This window comes from Rutilus rutilus (assembly GCF_951802725.1).
Source record: "Rutilus rutilus genome assembly, chromosome: 13".
Classification (NCBI taxonomy): domain Eukaryota; kingdom Metazoa; phylum Chordata; class Actinopteri; order Cypriniformes; family Leuciscidae; genus Rutilus; species Rutilus rutilus.
Window position 1 is genome coordinate 32,888,417 of NC_140218.1, and position 23,090 is coordinate 32,911,506.

General features: G+C 38.5%; 1 protein-coding gene across 5 annotated transcripts in view; it reads left to right on the plus strand.

Annotated features, from left to right (window-relative positions):
• Nucleotides 1-16,945, plus strand: part of utrn (utrophin) — a gene marked incomplete at its 3' end in the record, with an annotated part of 265,554 nt that extends 248,609 nt beyond the window's left edge. For 4 of the 5 annotated variants that reach the window (XM_084428992.1, XM_084428993.1, XM_084428996.1 and 1 more), the window contains 6 exons: nucleotides 5,529-5,753; nucleotides 7,296-7,515; nucleotides 9,641-9,710; nucleotides 9,828-9,914; nucleotides 12,592-12,617; nucleotides 15,591-16,945. In XM_084428992.1, coding sequence (XP_084285118.1) covers nucleotides 5,529-5,753; nucleotides 7,296-7,515; nucleotides 9,641-9,710; nucleotides 9,828-9,914; nucleotides 12,592-12,617; nucleotides 15,591-15,599 — 637 coding nt within the window. The remainder of the gene's footprint in view (nucleotides 1-5,528; nucleotides 5,754-7,295; nucleotides 7,516-9,640; nucleotides 9,711-9,827; nucleotides 9,915-12,591; nucleotides 12,618-15,590) is intronic. The other variant, XM_084428995.1, reaches the window with a different exon arrangement.
• Between the last annotated feature and the right edge of the window lie 6,145 nt (nucleotides 16,946-23,090).

Below are 23,090 nucleotides of genomic sequence, written 5' to 3' on the forward strand. Positions count from 1 at the left end.
CTTCACAGGTCCAGTTTCAGTAGTAAAGGGCTATTAGAGTTGTGAAATGTATCAGCTCACGCCGGTGTGAGAGTTAGACAGGTAGAGTGAGTAATGGGCCGATAACAAGGAGACGGCGAGTGATTCCAGCTCTCTCTGTGACTTTGTTTTGCTGATGGACCTGCTGGGAGCCGCGCTCCTTTCGACAGCTCCTATTGACTTAAATTAGTCTCTTTTATTGTTTCGTTTTTCTCCCAATTTTTTGTCTGAAAAAAAAAACCTTTGTGTGAAATGAGAAAACCTAGAAGAAAAGAAATGAAGACAAAAGATTCATCGAGTGGCAGATGAAAATTGGGAAGTTGAAACCAAGTGAAAGTAGAGTAACATCCCTGAAAGAGAGACAATTGTTTCATAAGGAAAGGGAAACTTTGAAGTGAGTGTGTCTGTGAAGAATAATGTGAAGGTTATTCATTAATGGTGTTTGAGGAAAGTATCACTTTTACATTTACTTTTAATGGTCAAAAGGGAACTTGTTCAAAAAGATAACGTTGTATGCCGGTTTAGAGGCCAGTTCACATTGAACCAACGGCGACAGACACGTTCATCAGTGTGTTACCCCTGCATCTGAATCTGTTGCCATTGGTCAGTGCTTGCGTTTTCGCCAATTGAACATGTTCAATCAGCTTTTGTCGGGTCATGTAATGTCGGAAAAGTGACGTACTCTACTTTGGTTGATGTCTGAATTGGCCTTAAAGTGGGCAAATACCTCTCACATTGTCTTTAGAAACTTAACAAATCTAGTTCCACTTGCCATTGTCATCCTGCTAATTCCTATCTTGGAAAACAGGATCTTGCTCTTTTCAAATAATAACGAATTGAAACGATGCAAAAACAACCTGTTCAAAAATCGTCAACATCAGTAAACTCATTAACATGTGCCCGCCCACCTTGAACTAGTCATTTACAAGGTTAACCGGTCATTTACATATAGAAGTCTTAAAGGCACAGTAGCATTTGGTTTAAGCTGGTTTAATTCGATCAGTGGCAGATAACTAACTAAATTATGTTTGGTGTGCAGAAATCCTTTACTAAGTGCACTTTGAAATGCTTCAAAAGTGCAGAATATGACCATTTAAGAGTTTGGCACGCCATGCGCTCATCATTAAAGACTCCCGAGCTTGTTTTATACTGATCTGGACGTGTTGAGGCGAGCTCAGCGGGTGTCCTTCACAGAACAAGCGTATGATAATTACAGAGCTAATAAGCCGTTGCCTGGCCTTCCTCCTCAGAGGGAGGTCTGAGTCTCAAATCTGCACTGATGCTACACTAGAGATCAAACATGAAACACTTTCCCTTTATTACTGCCATATGCAGTCGAGTATTTACTCTGATCAAGGTCAGACGAATGTACACGCAAACGTGCGCAGATCGAAACAAAAAAAGTGTTTAAAAAGACAAACACTGCTTTTTAATGTATAAATAGTTAACAATTACACAAAAAAATTGAGAATTGTTCTGTGACTGATGAAAATGTCAAACTTTCTTTTAAGCAAACAATGCTCCCCCCCCCCCCCCCCCCCCCCCCCCCTTCTTAATATTCACCCACACACACATTTTCAAGATATTTGAAGAGGTTGGGTGTCTGGATGTTAATCTGAGCTTGTGAAACCTTGACTGGCAAACGCAGTGTGTATGTTTGTTATTTTTCAAATAAACAACACTGAGCGTTACAATAAAGAAGCCAAAGAAACTTTCAAGTGATCGTACCTGAAAGCAAGGCAGACAGAGAGAGCGAGAGGTGAAGCGAAGAAGGGATGAAGGGGAAGGAGACGGCAGTCGTCGGGGGACTTTCTCCTGTGATGGTGTTTTAGATTGAATGTGACGGCTGGGGACACAGACTCTTGACTGATGCTGTGTGGGGACAGATGTGACACCTGCGCACAGGTCTGTCTCTCTCCGGCCTTCTCTTTCATCTCTGTCCCTCTTTACACAAGCACTTCAGCACCTCTCTCAAATATCACTCTTGTTTTCAGCACTGCACTGATAATCCTCAGATATATATACAGTGAGGAAAATAAGTATTTGAACACCCTGCTATTTTGCAAGTTCTCCCACTTGGAAATCATGGAGGGGTCTGAAATTGTCATCGTAGGTGCATGTCCACTGTGAGAGACATAATCTAAAAAAAAAATCCAGAAATCACAATATATGATTTTTTAACTATTTATTTGTATGATACAGCTGCAAATAAGTATTTGAACGAACACCTGTCTATCAGCTAGAATTCTGACCCTCAAAGACCTGTTCGTCTGCCTTTAAAATGTCCACCTCCACTCCATTTATTATCCTAAATTAGATGCACCTGTTTGAGGTCGTTAGCTGCATAAAGACACCTGTCCACCCCATACAATCAGTAAGAATCCAACTACTAACATGGCCAAGACCAAAGAGCTGTCCAAAGACACTAGAGACAAAATTGTACACCTCCACAAGGCTGGAAAGGGCTACGGGGAAATTGCCAAGCAGCTTGGTGAAAAAAGGTCCACTGTTGGAGCAATCATTAGAAAATGGAAGAAGCTAAACATGACTGTCAATCTCCCTCGGACTGGGGCTCCATGCAAGATCTCACCTCGTGGGGTCTCAATGATCCTAAGAAAGGTGAGAAATCAGCCCAGAACTACACGGGAGGAGCTGGTCAATGACCTGAAAAGAGCTGGGACCACCGTTTCCAAGGTTACTGTTGGTAATACACTAAGACGTCATGGTTTGAAATCATGCATGGCACGGAAGGTTCCCCTGCTTAAACCAGCACATGTCAAGGCCCGTCTTAAGTTTACCAATGACCATTTGGATGATCCAGAGGAGTCATGGGAGAAAGTCATGTGGTCAGATGAGACCAAAATAGAACTTTTTGGTCATAATTCCACTAAACGTGTTTGGAGGAAGAAGAATGATGAGTACCATCCCAAGAACACCATCCCTACTGTGAAGCATGGGGGTGGTAGCATCATGCTTTGGGGGTGTTTTTCTGCACATGGGACAGGGCGACTGCACTGTATTAAGGAGAGGATGACCGGGGCCATGTATTGCGAGATTTTGGGGAACAACCTCCTTCCCTCAGTTAGAGCATTGAAGATGGGTCGAGGCTGGGTCTTCCAACATGACAATGACCCGAAGCACACAGCCAGGATAACCAAGGAGTGGCTCTGTAAGAAGCATATCAAGGTTCTGGCGTGGCCTAGCCAGTCTCCAGACCTAAACCCAATAGAGAATCTTTGGAGGGAGCTCAAACTCCGTGTTTCTCAGCGACAGCCCAGAAACCTGACTGATCTAGAGAAGATCTGTGTGGAGGAGTGGGCCAAAATCCCTCCTGCAGTGTGTGCAAACCTGGTGAAAAACTACAGGAAACGTTTGACCTCTGTAATTGCAAACAAAGGCTACTGTACCAAATATTAACATTGATTTTCTCAGGTGTTCAAATACTTATTTGCAGCTGTATCATATAAATAAATAGTTAAAAAATCATACATTGTGATTTCTGGATTTTTTTTTTTTAGATTATGTCTCTCACAGTGGACATGCACCTACGATGACAATTTCAGACCCCTCCATGATTTCCAAGTGGGAGAACTTGCAAAATAGCAGGGTGTTCAAATACTTATTTTCCTCACTGTATATATATTACAGTCATTATACATTATGTGAACATCATGAACACATATATAGAAAGACTGGAATAAGAAATGTTTATCTTGCATATAAATAAGACCTTTTTCAGATTTTCTTTTCATTGTGCCTTTTGTTGTTATATTGTTTTATTAATAAACTAAGCATAAGTTACATTCTGTACTCAATGTTTTCAACAAATTCTACCTTAATGTATACTGTTGCAATTTAAATATGTCTTTATTATTATTATTATTATATTATTATTTATTGCTGTTCTGAGAATGAGATTATTTTGCAATTTGCTAATAAAAATCGGGGGGTTATGTGCTCATTTGCCATGAAAAATAATGTAAAATAGCCCTAATGATCCTTAAAATAGGCTTACATTTAATGCCATATGACCCAGATATTTCGTAACAATTTTCATGTGAATCACAAATTATGTAACTGATATTTATTTAGTGTACAAACAAGTATTTGGACATTTAAGCCACACTTAAAAAAGTCTGAGCGTCATTACATTATATAAAATATCAAAGCAAATGCTATTTTAAACACAAGCCTACTTTTCAAACTAAACAATTCTTAAACGCAAACTTTATTTGTGAAAAGATAAAACAGATTAGTACTGAAAGTGAAGACAAAGGTAGGTAACATGTAGTTACTACATGTACTTCTAACAGTAAATTATGCATAATTACAACTAACCCTAAACCAACTACTTTAATATCCCCTGTGTCACTCTTATCATCTTAGCTAAAGCTTTTGCTACCCTTTCCTTCAGGAAATGCAAATATCCTTCAGTTTGCTGTGTCCCAGCCGTGTTTGGTTGGTTTATTCAGCATCTGCCGGTGTTGGCAGGTTGTTAGCAGGGACCCTGTGATGCAGTGCCCATGTAATCTCTCTGATTAGTCTTTGTGTGTGTGCATCCAGATGAGTGTTGGATTCAGGATCAGAGCGCTCACTCCACAGAGCATGTGAACACACACCTGAGACTCATTGTGCACACAGCTGTTTGGACAGCACACATCCAAAACCTATATCTCCTGTCGGCTTTTCTGATCTCAGCGTTTGCATCCCGCTGTGGCGTAAGAACGTGTTAATTATGCTTCTGTCTGTTATAGTTTACATGCTGTGACAGCATCAGCCTTGCTGTGGCTATTGCTAATGCTTGGGGTTTGGGGTTTGTGCAAATCCCTAATGCAAAGTATTAAACTTAGGTGTATAACTTGTGTAATGGAAGCAGGTTAGTAAGAGCTGTGTGTGTAAACCTCACTCCCCTAGCGACTATGCTAGAGACTGTGGTGTTTAGCGTCCTTGTTAGCGCGTATGCCTCCCATGCCGGAGACCCCGGTTCGAGTCCCGCTCGGAGCTGGTCGAGCAGGACCGGTTACACTTGTGCCATTAATGCTACGGAAATATGAATAATATTTTTTTCAGTTTGTTGAGGAGAGGTATGCTATTACTTTTCTGAGCAAACGCTATTTTGTTATTTTTATGGTGGATAATGCGGGCAAGAAAAGACTGTATAGACCTCCTATGAGTAAAACAAATCATTTAGACATTCATTTACCCCTTCAGCTGGAAAGTTCTTAAATTTAAGGTAAATGCTTTTTAGGAAGGAAATAGGTTTTTGTTTGTTTGTTTTTTTCCTTCCCTTGTGTTGTCTTGTGTGACATACTTGTATGCTGCAACCAAATTGCCTTCGGGAAATGAATAAAGATGAACTGAACTGAAAAATCACGTATCTAGAGGCCAGAATATTGAGACACTTTGACAAGTTTTTTTTTTTTTTTTTGACACATCTTAGTGGCTAGTTTTGTGCAATTGAAAAAGTAAACATTGAATGTTTCTAACTCATTCTCTGTATTGTTCTGTAGGGACGAGGAACACACTTTAATCCTGCAGTACTGTCAGACTTTGGGAGGAGAGGGCTCATCCTTCAGCCAGCCCCCAACCCCCGCCCACATCTCCAGGAGCCCCGCCCACAACACCCACAGCCCCTCCCACCTGCTCCAGAGCCCCGCCCAGATCCTGCAGGCCGTGGAGAGGGAGGAGCGCGGAGAACTGGAGCGGATCATCGCGCGACTGGAGGAGGAGCAGCGGTAGGTCACTCATCGGTTGTGTAAAGAGTGTGTTACAGTGAAGTTATATTTCATAATTAAAAATCACTACAATTATGCAAAAGCACATTTTATCAAACTACGTGTTGCAGAGTGACCAGTTGGAGATCATTGATGTGTGAATTGAATTTGGTGACACTACAGTGTGTAACATTGCCTATTTTTGTAGTAACGCTTTTCGGGTTTGTTCTTTGCAGACGGTTCCTTCGGACTTGTCTCTCAGCCGCCTGCTCATAGAGATCTATTTATATTATAAGACTTGTTTTGTGGAAAATTGGGTTGTAGCGCGTTGTCTACGTTACTATGATTGGAAATAGCTGTCGTTTGTGTTTTAACAGCGTTCAGCTCACGCATTAATGATCCAGGAGGTTTGAATCTGTGAATATATTGCCAACTTTACTGAACCCAATAAACTAAGCACTGGCTGTATTTCTTTATACTTAAGTCCAAGTTTAAAATAAAACGCTATGAACCGCTACACTGTTAACATACGGATCTGTCTGAAACACCGCCAGCGGGACAGTGTTTGTCCAAACTCACAACAGGTTTTGCAAGAGAAAACGCAAACATTTTGTGAGAGAACGCAAAGTTTCTCGGTGAGACGCAAAAGTTTTGCGGGAGAATGCAAAATACTTGAAAAATGTCCACCACCATGTCCCTTCAGGGGCTCCGTAGTTTCTTACAATCAAATAGCATTTAAATCAGGTTGGTCAAGCAAATATGCATCTGTGCAGTCTTAAGGCCTGTTCACACCAACATGAATGTTTGGCATGACAATTCGATCTGATTTGTCTTTTTCGGACCAATGGGTGAATGAAAGTGCAGTTTCACTCTCTGACAGTAGATGGCGCTTATATAAAGAAAAAAACTGAAATACTCTGGGACACAGTGCACTATGTAACTTTACATTTCTGACACCCACTTATCACAGAGAAGAAAGGTAGTCAAACAGTATTTACACCTTTACAAACAGCTGTTCATATTTTTGTATTCGGGATAGAGTTTGTCAAACACACTGCACAGACAGCCTCTGATTTTGCAAAATGGTGCAACACCAAGGGCAATATCTACAACGATAACAATAAAAATACCTGTAAATGTAAAAGAATAGCAGAGTCCACTCACACCACAGCTATAATGATAACAGCACAGAGGAACGGTATCGTTGGAATCACTTTTAGAAAGATTTTTTTCCAGCTGATGAGTGATAAAAACATTGAATCTAACCTGCTAGTTAATGTGGCAGTTACTATTATTCAGTGAAAGTGCTTCAGCATTAGAAAGGTCCGGTTATGATTCACATCTGTTTAGTTGTATATCTAGTTCTGTTTTTGACAGAAGCCTAGCCGTCTAACAATAGGCTGAGGGTCCCTGTAGGTTCACTTTTCTTCATTGCCTTTCAAAGCCAGAACATAAAAGAACAGCCCCAGCATCCAACAGTCATAACTCACAACAAACATAAAGCCCCAAACTCACCTTTATATATATGGCATATAAACACACTCTCGGCCTGTCTGTGTTCAGGAGCCTGCAGAGGGAGTACGAGCAGTTGCGGCAGCAGCACGTTCAGTCCGGCACAGGAGCCGCAGCAGTTAGCGGAGCGCCTGAGGAAGCTGACCTGTTAGCTGAAGCTAAACTCCTGCGACAGCACAAGGGACGGCTGGAGGCCCGCATGCAGATACTGGAGGACCACAACAAGCAGCTGGAATCACAGCTCTACCGACTACGCCAGCTGCTGCATCAGGTAACAAGCTGCCTACCTACACGCCATTTTAAGGCATCTTCCAAAGGCTGGAATACACTTACATGACTTCTGCCAAGATCTGTGGTGTCTTTAGGAGTCAACACTAGTCAAAGACAGTCAAAGTCAAAGACAGTCTTCAGGTTTGAGTTGACAGATTTCACAAAAAATTGCTAGATTCATTCCAGTCTGAGCTGATCAAACATGTTTGATATTCTGAGCCGACTGTAGAACATGTTTTCATACGTCATTTGTCATGCGTCTGTGGTGAAAACAAGCTCAAGATATTTTTTTCACGTTTTACTCTACGTCATACAATACATAAGTACAGAGTTATGTGGACTACAGAGGTTGTCGTGGGCGTTAAGCATCATCAGCCGAACAGGTGAACTCATCTACTCACCAGTCGCATTCACAGTTGTTGTGTTTATAATCGTGCTCTTCTATAGTATTCTAACTCACATTTTTCAACTTGAAGATTTTAAATAAAGACTGAAAGAGTTTTTCGAAGCTTAGTGATTGTGACATTGAAGTTGTGCCACTGTAGTGAAGTTCGTTCATAGCCTACTTTAGCTTTTTGCTTCTGACTATTGAATTTAGGCTTCAACATTCATAAAACCTGAATTCACTTGTGAAGATAATCTTGATGTGTAAAAACCATAAACCTTTGTTGATCACAGAGTTTATTTTCTCCAATAATCCAAAATGAAAGTCAAATAAAAAATTCTGGCAAAACAAATACGTCATCCCTGCAGCGCTTTATTGGAATAAAGCTCGAATCTTGTGAAGCCAAACTTTTGACTATCAGAATTAAAGCCTTGCATCTTATAACTGTCCACTTGTGGTGTGAAGACTAACATTCACCTGTCTCAGGTTCAGTTCTAGCTCTATTTTCGCTGTATAATCTGCTATTGTTCCATCCTTCAATGGGCTTCATGGTTTAATGGGCAATGCCAGGGAGTCCAACAGCCGCCAATAGTGTCGTAAATCAAGCACAGGCGTTCAATGAGCCTTGATTTAGAGGAACAGTAATTTATTGGGTCTCCTGGGGGCCTGATTCACTGCACTGAGCCTCAGTTAGGCCAGATGGTCTTGTCAAAGGCTCTTAGCTAAATAAACACAATATAACTGGGTATCCAAAAAGGCCAACAAGACTGACATTCCAGTCTGACATTTCTGGCTGCCTTGCTTTGACCTAGAGGAAGACCATAAGCAGTAATTACTTCTCACACATGACAAATAAATCTGCCTGTGAGGAACTGCTGATTTTATATATATATATATATATATATATAATGCTGTATTGTATAAGGGGGCACGATAGTAACAAAAAATGATGTCTTGATATTTTCTGGGATTTCGACGATGACGTGTGTTTTTGTGAGGTTTATATGTATCATGGACAACTGACTCCCAAAGCTTCTCATATTCCCCATTTAATCAATAAATTGAATTCAAATAATAAGAAACTATAGGCTGTTACCAATCAAATGAACTATATAAAATCAACAACAAAAAAACCTGCATCTAAAACAGGATTTAGATGTATTTACACTGCAAATACAGTTGCATAAATAGTGCTGTATAAGATATCAAATAGGATTTTCTTTTTTGAAATGATTCTTTAAATATCAAACTAAACAAATCATGGAGTCACTTATTCAACTGATTCGTTCAAGCGGCTGATTCATTCGGGAACAAAGCTAGTGGCTGTCTTTAAGAATGTGTTATTAAATCATAGATTCGTCCAAAACCGCTGATACTGAGTTCTGTTGCAGTCTGGTGAACTCATTTTGTTGGCGAAAATAGAGCAAAAACAGACAATTTTGTGTGTAATTATATTAAATTCTTTTTTGTATAAAATTAATTTCACATTGCAATCTTGCTAATATTCGGGAGAAACAGCACTATTGTGTGTTATTGCTTGGCTAAATATAGAAATAGAAGACAAAAACGCATGAATTTTCGTCAATTTTCTTTGGATAGTGACAGACCTACTCGATAATGTCAGCTCCCGCGCCTCTAAAACAACAATTGCGATATTATCATAGACGATGCATATCACGCACCCCTAGTTTTGTAGGTTTATCACTATCAGTTTTTAAACCATGTCTATCTCTCTTTCTAGCCTGAGTTAAATGGCACGTCGTCCTCCGGCTCTCTCCATCAGGATACAGCAGGACATCCCGAGCTCCCAGGTACACACACACACACACTCACACCGCAGGGTGATTATGCTGATGGCTCTGATTGACTTCTTTATGTTATAATCTGTTGAGTGTATTCTGTGTGTGTGTGTGTGTGTGTGTTCTCAGATGAGTTTCTCCGTCAGTGTGCTAACAGTAACTCTGATCTGGCTGAGGTTATGGAACAGATTAACCACAGCTTTCCTGCATGCTCTCGTAAGTCTTAACGCTCTGACTTTCCCGCTCTCAATCCGTCTCTCAGCATGCAAGCTAATACTCTGCTGTCTTCTGGGTTTTTGAACTCCTTCCTTCCTTTGTTTCCCAGTTTGTAGTGAAGTCTTTGGCTGCGTCCCAGTAGAGCGCAACAGTCAGGGTCTGGAAGTAAAAATCCATTCAATTTTCTTCATAGAAAAACCATTTTTAAATGAAAAGACACTTTTCTGCCAAATTCATTCAACTGCTAAATTAAAATGCTGTACTACACTACCCATAATCCTGAAGAGAAATCGACCAATCGGTAGTCAGTGTTAACTTTGTGAGCGTACTAGTAGTTTGGTCTAGGGCTTACAACTTTTTAACGCATTATTTTTTAATGCCTATGAAGAAAATGACTGATAAAAATACTTCCCGAACCAGGCCTGCTGATAAAGTCATCAGTAAAAGTGTCTCCTGGTGTGCACACTCTACTGTATACTAAAAGTGTGTACTTCACCGTAAGTATTTTGAAAGCTAGAACTGGAACAATGCCATTGATGGTGCTGCGTTTACATTTGCATCTTAGCATTAGCAATCATTTTACTTCGCTTTTGGGTTTGTAGTGTTATGAAACCCTCCAGTTTTCAACACAGTGAAAAGAGTAGGAGGCCAGGAGAGAACACAACAGTTGTGTCTGATCCACAGTTTTATCTCACTTTAATGGAGTTAATGGCATCAAAGTTTCTCATGAATGCACGCTGCTGTTCATAATTGCACTCATCAAAATGCCCTGTATTATGAGAGTTTACAGTGCATTACCCAAATACACACTGCTCATTTTCATCTAGTTTAATGCATATGCAAGCTGTTTCAATTAATTATAATAATTTGTTACATTTATATAGCGATTTTCTGGGTACTCAAAGCGCTTTACATGGAAGGGGGCATCTCCTCAAAACCTATTTATTTTTGGTTATTTTGGTTTTCTTTTGCATCAAATAATAATTGAATGTGCATTTGCATTTTTAATAACTGTTATTCACTCAGTGGAAGTGGTTTGATGAATGTGCACACTCACAGTGAGAGTGGACGGCGTTTGCGTCCATGACTATCAGATTGTCTCAGTCCGCTCTCACGTGATAAAAGCTCGTTGCCTAACTTGGGTGATTGCTCCATCAGCATCACAAGGGAGGACGAACACTCGAGACTTTCTGCGAGGTATTAATTCACTGAAGAGCCTGCTGAGTGTTTGAATCCCTGTCTCAGGAGGACAATGTGACGTGATGTCATGAATAATTATGAGACAGCGCCTTCTCATAGGATAAAGCCACGCGATCACATGAATAATTATGAGCGTTCCTGACGTGTTTGAACCTGAAAGATGAAAAAACCCAGAATATTACATTTTATTCTAATAACAGATACATTGTCCAATGTTGTTTCATTTCCCACATTCTTTATGCAGCACTAACACTTTTTCCAAGTCGAAAGCGACTCAGGGTATGAAATGATCACCTGCCACCATTCAAATGCAGGGTTTGTTTTGTGCACTGATGGGTAATTTTGCTCATCTACCAACCATTTTGACAGGCAACCTGTATAGCATCTCACATTTGCATTTAGCAACCATGCATGCTTGAAGATGGCATTCAGTTGTACACTGCACTGTATTACAGACTAGCCCTAGTATTTAGGATGGACAGTATGCAAATTTGCTGTTCTATTATCGTTCTCTTTCACTTATAAATCTAAACACTGTTCAGTTTTTGTGAACCATTTAAGATAACCGCTTACTCAACAATCAAAGAATAGAAATCATTTGTGATCTCAGATATTGGTCTCAGATGGAAATAGCGTACGGAGTGGACTAGGCTTTAATGGCTGCATTAGATTTGATCTCTTAGTAAATTGACTCAATTCTAGTAGATCAGCATCACACAACTTGCTCAAAATCCATCTGAAATTTTAGCCAAAAATCCATTCCAATCTGGTCGCCTCTTCCTCCATATAAACCGTGTTTTACGGATATCCCAGTCTCCCTCGGGTCAGTCAAAGACGCCACTCTTCTGCCTTTGAAAACCCCTGTTCCTGGAGTCTGAGAGCTGTGATTGTGAATTATGTTTGTAATTGCTGTTGTTTAAAAGAAAATCGGTTACTGAAGCCTTTAGAGACTCCATTTTATGCGTTTTATTACCTCAAAGTTACTGATAAGATTTCATTGTTATTGTGGAACTTCATTTTGAATTCCGCCCAGACTTTAGCCTGCATTGTTAGCTAGAAACTCAAAGCTAGAATATTGATCTTGGCACATTGTCGTTTTACTGCATCGGGCCCCCTGTGTGCGGTGAGATTCGGTCTGGGAGAAGATTTCCTCTCATTTCCTCAGCCATTTCCATTTTCTTTGTTTTATGGGAAAGTTTTAATGAAGGACAGAGGCACAGGTGATATGAGTGTTAGGAGTCGTCTCACTTGTGTTTGCTGTCGTCTCCCTGTAGAGTTCATTAAAGTGCTTCTCTCAGTGTTCAGAAGAGCAATCCCATGAGTCTGAGCTTCAACGCTCTAAATTAGAAGTTTTGCCATTGTGGAGAGTCTGCATGTGTTGTTCTTGTCAGGACTGTCTTAGTTAGGATAGCTGTTATATTGTCCTAACTGTCTCTCTCTCTCTCTCTCTTTGTTTTTCCTTTCTGGGGTTCTGAAGCATCAAGTGTGTCGTCAAGGCCAAAGGTAAGCACATCACAGTAAAAACTCTCCACAGTAGAGCTGCACGATTAATCGTTAAATAAAAATAGAGTAAATCACCATTTGAAAGTAACTTGATGCTCAAATAAAGATTGTATCAATTACATCGTTTCACCAGTAGGTGGCGACAAGTGACTGTTCTTTTTTTTTGTCATTGAATCATTCATTCAGAGATTTGTTCAAATATTCTGATTCATCCAGTAATGAAACAAGCGAAGTATTTATGAGTGAGTCATTGAATCATTGATTCAGAGATTTGTTCAAATATTCTGATTCATCCAGTAATGAAACGAGTGCAGTCTTTAAGAGTGAGTCATTGAATCATTCATTTAAGAGATCGTTCAAAAACCCTGATTCATCCAGTAATGAAACAAGTGAAGTATTTATGAGTGAGTCATTGAATCATTCATTCAAGAGATTTGTTCAAATATTCTGATTCATCCAGTAATGAAACAAGTGAAGTATTTATGAGTGAGTCATTGAATCATTCATTCAAGAGATTTGTTCAAATATTCTGATTCATCCAGTAATGAAACAAGCGAAGTATTTATGAGTGAGTCATTGAATCATTCATTCAAGAGATTTGTTCAAATATTCTGATTCATCCAGTAATGAAACAAGTGAAGTCTTTAAGAGTGAGTCATTGAATCATTCATTCAAGAGATCGTTCAAAAACCCTGATTCATCCAGTAATGAAACAAGTGAAGTCTTTAAGAGTGAGTCATTGAATCATTCATTCAAGAGATTTGTTCAAATATTCTGATTCATCCAGTAATGAAACAAGTGAAGTCTTTAAGAGTGAGTCATTGAATCATTCATTCAAGAGATCGTTCAAAAACCCTGATTCATCCAGTAATGAAACAAGTGAAGTCTTTAAGAGTGAGTCATTGAATCATTCATTCAAGAGATTTGTTCAAATATTCTGATTCATCCAGTAATGAAACAAGTGAAGTATTTATGAGTGAGTCATTGAATTATTCATTCAAGAGATTTGTTCAAATATTCTGATTCATCCAGTAATGAAACAAGTGAAGTCTTTTAAGAGTGAGTCATTGAATCATTCATTCAGAGATTTGTTCAAATATTCTGATTCATCCAGTAATGAAACAAGTGAAGTCTTTAAGAGTGAGTCATTGAATCATTCATTCAAGAGATTTGTTCAAATATTCTGATTCATCCAGTAATGAAACAAGTGCAGTCTTTAAGAGTGAGTCATTGAATCATTCATTCAAGAGATTTGTTCAAATATTCTGATTCATCCAGTAATGAAACAAGTGCAGTCTTTAAGAGTGAGTCATTGAATCATTCATTCAAGAGATCGTTCAAAAACCCTGATTCATCCAGTAATGAAACAAGTGCAGTCTTTATGAGTGAGTCATTGAATCATTCATTCAAGAGATCGTTCAAAAACCCTGATTCATCCAGTAATGAAACAAGTGAAGTCTTTAAGAGTGAGTCATTGAATCATTCATTCAAGAGATTTGTTCAAATATTCTGATTCATCCAGTAATGAAACAAGTGAAGTATTTATGAGTGAGTCATTGAATTATTCATTCAAGAGATTTGTTCAAATATTCAGATTCATCCAGTAATGAAACAAGTGAAGTCTTTAAGAGTGAGTCATTGAATCATTCATTCAAGAGATCGTTCAAAAACCCTGATTCATCCAGTAATGAAACAAGTGCAGTCTTTAAGAGTGAGTCATTGAATCATTCATTCAAGAGATTTGTTCAAATATTCTGATTCATCCAGTAATGAAACAAGCGAAGTATTTATGAGTGAGTCATTGAATTATTCATTCAAGAGATCGTTCAAAAACCCTGATTCATCCAGTAATGAAACAAGTGCAGTCTTTATGAGTGAGTCATTGAATTATTAATTCAAGAGATTTGTTCAAAAACGCTGATTCATCCAGTAATTAATTCAAATTAATTGAATATATTTAAACAAACTGCAGCAAATAACATTTTGTCAGAACCTCTAGTAAACCATGTTATTTTGTGTATTCAGAATCATAGGGAAAAAAATGTGATAATTGATTCAGAATCGTGCAGCTCTTCTCCACAGCAGTTCTTCCTGACCACAAAGAGAAAGGGAATAGCTGAGGTTGTAACACCATTGTGCACCAGTTTTCTTATCCCATCTACTTGCAAATAGGTCTCTGAAAGCACTGGACATATTTGTTCCATTAGTTCGCTTGAACCAGCTCAGATGGAAACACTATCAATCAAGTTTCTGTTAATGAGAAATCTTAGTGATGAGCGTGTATGCGAAGATCCATCACAGACGATAGTCTGGCATCTCCATATGGTACATTTCTGTGATGATTTATTGACTGGTTTTATTTGGGGGAAAAAAAATGGGTTTGAAGCGTTTGCATTATCAAAAGTTGGGAATTAAAAATCAGTTCTTATTCAGGAAATTTTAAATAAATAAAAAGAAATGATGGCAAATTATGTTGGTTCTGTTATCGTTTCTGAAGTTTAGTCAGACTCATGAGTTCTTTCTTTGAATAAGTGCAATGATTCACTCACACACTCACTCAGCAGTCATCACTTGCTTACTCACTCAAGCCATTACCTTCATTATGTCCAGCTTGAAATGAGCTTGTTTGGTGACCCCATGAAATCCAAAGTTGTGCAACCGTGATGTAGTTCATTTTTAGACTACATTTAACCTACAGCTGATTGTATTTAGGCTTCAAAATTAAAGTGGCGTTTATTCTTGACGAATCAAACTTTTGTTGGTCAAAGAGCTTATTTTCTGCAACAATTCAAAAGCCAGTGAAATAAATCCCATTGGCTTTTTGTCAAGGGAACAGGGGTGAAGCGAACTTCCGGGTTGACCCATTAAAATACGTCATTTCTCCAGAATATTGTTGATAATTAGTTCAATGGAGTTCAACATTCGGTTCATGCATCATAGATACTTACACAATATCTAAATGTTTGTGTCCAGGTGATGTGAAGGTTTTCAGCAGAACATCCCTTTGAAGAGCAGAAGTCTAACTCGACATGACAAGAAGATTCCCATTCCAGAGATGCAGATTCCCAGCTGTTCCCAAGACAGAGGTGTTTAATCCTCAAACCCAAAGACTCTGGAACAGAACCACACAGTTCATTCAATGGATATTACTACTGCGTCTGTCTGTACTATGCAAGTGTACATTTGATCCACATGTAGATTGTACGTGAGGTGTATCTGCCCATTGTTTTAATACTCGGATGATTATTTAGGGTTATGGGGGCCATTTATCGTGTAACCTGTATGCTTTTATTTCTGTGTTCACCGAGGAACCACACTGCTACCGCATATCTTACATGCAGCTCACATCAGTTGCTGTTCAAACCGTTTAGTCGGAAAACGTCGTAGACATCAGTGGATATGAAGACGAATCGGTCTCGTAATGCTAAACTGTTAGCGCATGTTGCCCCCAGCATTGTTCTGTTCAAGTTTTAGCCTGTTTTGACAGTGTTTGCCGTGAAATCTCCCTTTAAAGCATCGTTTTGACAGTTCGTGCCACTGGCAGCAGCGCATCCGAACCCTCACTGCATTTCTAGAGCGCACGCACAGATATAATGTACAACACAAACGTTACAATGCGTCGGAAATACCCTTTTGTGCCTATAAAGCATCCATTCCAGGAGAGACGAGTGGCCGAGAGATGCTGTATTTCTCAAAATCATGTAGAAAGATTATATTATAAAGACAAATGTAGGAATTATGGATTTTCAGGATGTTTGGCCCAAGATGATTTATCTTTGTGTAGTATAGTTTTATAAATAAATGTTTGAAAAAAAATAAAATTAGAGAAAGCCATGATTGCCTTGCTACCTCAGACATTATCAATCACTCATTGGTTCGTTCATTGGTGTGACTGTCGATTGATTTCACTCTCCGTTTCCAAGAGCAAAAGTAAGGACATCGTCTCAAAGCGACGCTGGCTGTGCGAGTATAAGCTGCCCTGACAATTACATTGTGCTTTTCCCCCCCCCCGCTTGTTTTCCCAGCAGTCCTTTCATTTTTCTACATGGTGTATTTGTGGTGTGCTACCTTCAGTGAAGTGTTAGATTTTAACATTACTGTAACACCTGCGAAACATTGTTCTCAAGCTGATTCTGACCTAGTGAAGTCACCGATGCAGTGCTGTTCTGACCCGAGCTAGATCCATTAAACCGACCACACTACATGTAATGAGGTTCCACGCGTTTTATTCAAAATAAAGTTTTTATAATGAGTGTTTTTTTTTGTCCTCCTTGTGAGTCTTTGTCTTAATCGCATATTGTCTTATTAAAATTGAAGACAGTTCTCACAAAAAATAAGGTTTTTGTTGTTGTTCCAATCCCTTTTTTTCTTTCTTTCTTTCTTTCTTTCTGAGATTTAATTAGTGAAATCAACTGGCTGAGTTCATGGGTGGAATAAACATATGGCAGGACTTTTACTTTCTGACCCCTGGACTTTACACCTCTGATTATGTCCCAAGATCCTTAAATTAAATAAAAGTCAAACATTTCATTCAATTAATCAATATAGTGAACTTTATGCAGAGCCGGACAGTAACGGAGTACATTTACTTGAGTACAGTGCTTAAGTACAATTTTGAGGGATCTGTACTTTACTCGAGTATCATTTTTGGGGAGTACTCATGACTTTACTCAAGTACATTTGAGAGGCAAATATTGTACTCTTTACTCCGCTACATTTCTATTCATAACCGTGAGTACCCGTTACTTCTTCTAAAAAAAAAAAAAAAAGGAAAAAAGAAAAATCTCGGAAACCCTCAATTTGTTGTTTCCCTCTCAAACGTGATTGGATTGTGCAGGCGCCACTGATTGGGACAGCCTATCAGCAATCACCTTCAGCTTTCCGCCAAAGTCAACTCCATGGTCAGATTTAGATAAGAGACGAAACCATGGACGAAACAACGGATGAAGACGCAGCAGGTCCATCCCGGGAATGTGCCAACCCGTGGCCCCACCTCGCCAGACTATTTCAATTTTCTGAACAAGTTAATGATAGTTTTCGCTTCAAGTGTTTGCTGTGTTTACCAATGTAAGCACTGTGGCAGTAGTAATGCAATATTTTGAAAATGTACTCTTGTACTCTTGATACTCAAGTACTTTTAAAAACAAGTACTTCAGTACTTTTACTTAAGTAGACATCTGACTGTAGTACTTTTACTTGTACTTGAGTCAAATTTAGCAAGGGGTATCTGTACTTTTACTCAAAAAGTTAAAAAACTAAAAAACTATTGGTTTGAGCAACAATACTTGTGTTTGAGTACACTACAAAACAATTCAGGAAAAAGAAAATGCAAAATGAGGATCTGGCAACAACATTTTGCACGCAAACTACAATTTACAACACAACGGTAAAATGTAAATTGGTTGAACTAGAATATTCATTATTCGTCTTGTTAGTCAACATTAAATTATAATTCTTAATGCATGTTATTGTGCACAAGTCAGCTTTGTTTCATGTTGGTAACACTTTATTTGACAGTGTCCTTGTTACATGTTTTGCATGTTACATGTCCTTGTGTGCTTATTTTACACAGTGTATTATGCATAATCACATACAACTAACCCTAAACCAAACCTAATCCTAACTCTATAGTCAGTACATGTAGTTAATTAGTATTACTCGGTACACTGTATAATTACAGCGTAACAAAGACACCTTAAAATAAACTGTAACCAAAATGGGTAACACTTTATTTTACAGTGACCTTGTTACACGTTACATTTATTTACTGTAGTAATTACTATAAACTGTGCATAATCACGTGCAACCAACCTGAAACCAAACCCTATAATAAGTACATGTAGTTAATTATTATTATTATTCAGTACTTAAATATATAATTACGCTGTAACCTTACATGTAGTTAATTAGTATTACTCGGTACACTGTATAATTACAGCGTAACAAAGACACCTTAAAATAAACTGTAACCAAAATGGGTAACACTTTATTTTACAGTGACCTTGTTACACGTTACATTTATTTACTGTAGTAATTACTATAAACTGTGCATAATCACGTGCAACCAACCTGAAACCAAACCCTATAATAAGTACATGTAGTTAATTATTATTATTATTCAGTACTTAAATATATAATTACGCTGTAACCTTAAAAATAAAGTTTTGTATGTCAGTAAATTTTCTACATGGTAGGAAAAAAATTGCTTTATGTCAAGAATATTAGCCATGAATGATTAAAATCAGCATTTCTTTCCCTTAAAATGGTCGCTGTGAGGTAAATGTCAGTGGCTCAACTAATAGTAGCAGTGCGCTTTGCCTCCGAAGGCTGGGAACACTATTACAGTGGTGAATTGAAAAGCTCCAGGGCAGGAGTGTCACAGCCAAATTTGTTTCTAACAGTCTGAGTGAGCGCTTGCTAACAGAAGCCCACCATTCAAACAAAATGAAAAAAATTGGTTTTCCCTACAAATGTATATACAAAACAAGCTTCCGCAGACTCAAAGGAGCAATTTTTCATATTTCACTATAACCTTGTTTGCATTGTGAACATAAAAAGTGACCAATCTTGGCGAGATTTATATTAATCTGCCAGACTGCTGTAGCTCGTATTAACCTGCTCTATCACACGCTTCAGATGAACCGGAGCTGAACGCAGTGGGAAGGGTTTCACCGTGCTTCATTTTCTTTCACTGCACATTTCCCTGGTGAGTGATTTTATTGGAAAAAAGTCTAATATCCATATATTGTTGAAGTGTGTCTCCGCTCTCACTGAACTCAACATGAATGCAAAATTCTCCCTATTTACTTTAATACATCCCTGGTCTTATTGTGTAATATTCATCAGGGCACGTTAATCCAAATGATATTAAAATCACAAATCTCTTTCTGTTGTTGTTGTTTTAACCGCCCTCCTCCAAACACCCGATCCTTACAGGACGTGAAGTATGGAATATTAAGAGTTGAGAACTATTCCTTATCAAATCAATCAATTTTAAACAATCCTGGGAATTGAATGTAATTCAACTTTTCGAGAAATCGACGCTCGCTGTTTATGATTCAGCTGAGGATCTCTTACATATTGAAAGTGCATGTAAACCCATTCTTACTGTGGATTACCAAGTAACAGCCCTTAATAATGTTGTATGACCCAAATTTGAAATAGATTTAATGTTTAAAACAAAGTCTGTCTCATTAATGCCCTGCATTATCGTCCGTTCTTTGAAATAAAATATAGCCTGCATTCATATTTAATTGTTTTTGTGATTCATTATTTGAGTCAAACATCATCATCTACTAAAAAACTTCTGCTTCGGTCACCGTACGAAGACAGTCCTCTTCATTGTGAAAGAGAGCTTTTTCACTCCTGAAATGAATTCATCTCTGAGGGTGTTTGTGTTATACTGTAAGCAGAGAGAGAGGGAATGAACTGGAACAAAGTGAGAACGAGAGAGAGGGAAACTAATTAGTGGCAAAGCCTGTTTCCTCCCCTCCTCGGTACGGTCCAGAAGTTCCCGGAAGAATTCGAGACATTACTCTGGTGTTTCTCTTCAGTAAATCACGCCTGTCCCTCTGTACGGGGTTTGACGTTATCATTAGTTGTTGGAAGCGGGAGGCAGATTCATCTTGGTCATCTCTGGCGCTGTCAGAGAGTGGCCGTCTGACCTCAGCATTGCTGCTGCCCATCTATTAGTCTCACTGCTGAGCGACTTTTTTTTACAGCTTCATTTTTCTTCTGACATTGTAAGCAACTTTCAGAGCCTGGAGTCTGTTGGCAAAACTCAAAGATTGATCTTCAATTTGATATGTTTATTTAGACAATATTTCTCCAGTGTTGCATGCCCATTACATCACCTTTATATACCTTAAACTTTAAATTGACTTCTGTTAATTAATGAGTTTCCAAACAAACAGGTTTATTGAATGATTCAATGAACGTTTCACCACCTACTTGCATAGCAAAGTAGCCTGAAGAAAAAGAAAACCACGTACCACTAAGTGAGCAGTTACATCTACCTAGTACCTATGTACCTACATATACCATCTACCTAGTCGTGGGCTAATGGTTAGCGGGTCGAATTGGTAACCCAAAGGTTGCTGGTTTGATCCAGTTTGCTTCGGGGTTTTGTTCACTACTCACTACTCCTAATGTGTGTGATGGGTTAAATGCAGAGGACAAATTCCGAGTATGGGTTACCATACTTGGCCTTCACATGTCACTTTTACTAACCTTTGTATGGGGAAATACGGCACTTCAGGTTTGTTGGACTTTGAACATGCAAATTGACCAATATTAAGCTGCTGAGTTTGCAAGTGACCTCCAAGTAAGTAGTGCTTCATACATTGCTACACTATTGACAATGGTCCTCTTTTGTTTGCAATATTTAAGTTTTGCTAACGTGACCTCACCATATTGTGCATTAAAGCATGTCAGAACAATCGTATTTTAATGTGTCACTCGTATTGTTTTGAATGGGGAAATAGTGCAACGCTCAATATGGTGGAATAAGTCCCGCCTTCTAAATAAGAGCCAATCGGCGATTGGTAAAGTCATCGCATCACTGCAGCCGTTAGAAGCTCCGGTCCCCGGATCCTTCCGGAGACGCGCTTCCACTGCTTGATCCAGCCTGAAAATGTTTGTTTTCTGTCATGATTCGAGCGTTTAGAAACAAAATTTACGTGACAGTTGTTGTCAGATTTCATTGGTGAAATTTAATCGTACGCTTGGCGAACAGTTTTGGAGAATTTGAAATTTCCCCATTCAAAGAGACAGGAGCTGCACTTGCTGCCCGAGAGGCGTTTCAAAGATGGCCGCCGAGTGAAATGACTTGTCTTAAAGGAACTTTGGTTGAACGCACATGAACGTGAACCACAAAGTCATAATTACAAGTGGAAACTCCAAGTTGGGGACGTCAGTGAGAATCATGGCGGAATCAATGGAGGCAACGTCTCTAGTTAATGGTACATTTTCATAAATAAATTAAAAACATAAAAAGCAAAGCACACCTTATGCTCGTTCTTTGTTCTTCATTTTCTAGGAGTAAAAAAAAAAAGGTAATACTTTACAATAATGTTCATTAGCTAACATTAGTTAACTACCTTAGTTAACATGAACTAAGAATGAACAATACTTATTCAGCATTTTATTAATCTTAGTTAATATTAATTTCAACATTTACTAATACGTTATTAAAATCAAAGGTTGTATTTATTAACATTAATGCGCTGAACTAACATGCACAGCTGCATTTCTATTAACTAACATTAACAAAGATAAAAAAATATTGTAACAAATGCATTGCTCATTGTTAGTTCATGTTAGTTAATACATTAACTAATGTTAACTAATGAATCTTATTGTAAAGTGTTACCAAAAAACCTTGCTGTATTTTTGTGTCGTTAATTAAGAGAAGGTACACCGACGAAAGTGACGTGAACGCACCTTCCCAAATCTTAAATATGAACTTCCCAGGAGCACTTGACCGCACCATTAATATATACCACAGAAAGTTATGAATATTTGATAGTAGGCTTTTTAGGATGCAATGCTGAATCATTCACAATAAGAGGTTTCACATTCACATTAGGTTTTTAATGAGAACTAATCAGAGCATGATCTCAGTTAATATTAAATTATCTGGTCCAATAGTCAGCCATCATAATTATGATTCACTCATACTTACAGCATTTATTAAACCCATATAATTCTGTTATTGGTGAACAGATCATTGATCTAACATCATGTTGTGTGTTGTTTCTCAGGTCCTGATTGATTTCAGCAGTGCTGTGGGCAGGTTTGGCAGTGAGCCTGCATGCTGCGCTCTCATATCTGGGCTCTCTGCTCTTTAATAATGCATATACAGCACTCATTTAAAGCTGGCACGACCCATCTTCACCCAGGCCCCTTGACAATCTCACATGCGCTCTCAGTTTCTGAAACCGGAGACGCAGGGGAACATCTGCTAGTGAGGATGAAATCTAGACTGTGAGCAAAATGTTGCACAGCGTGTGACTGAAGTTTCTGTTGAGTGACCCCTCAGCTCTTTAAAATACTGTAACTTTTATCTGTCTCTGGATACTATAAGTGAACTACTGGCTAAAGAGATTCTGCTCACCAGAAAATAAAGCACAGGGGCTGGGAATGTTACTGAATATTATAAAACGTGTAGATACAGTTCTGAATGCTGATTGGTCAATGCGGTATATCAGTTGTGCTAAAATACAAAAAGCGTTCATCATAAACGCTGCAATATTCCATTACAAAATACAATAAAGTTGTTCATTTTAAAACATTGGGAATCTTTTCTTTGTACTTTTGTCAGTTAAATAAAATTGAGAGAGAATTAACAAATCACCGATTCTTGATTGTATTGCGTTTTAAAAAATGTCCCTTACTGCGTCCCAATTCGCCTACTTATATTACGCCCTAAAAGTATGTACTCTTTTTGTGAAGAAAAAGTACGTATTGAGTGTG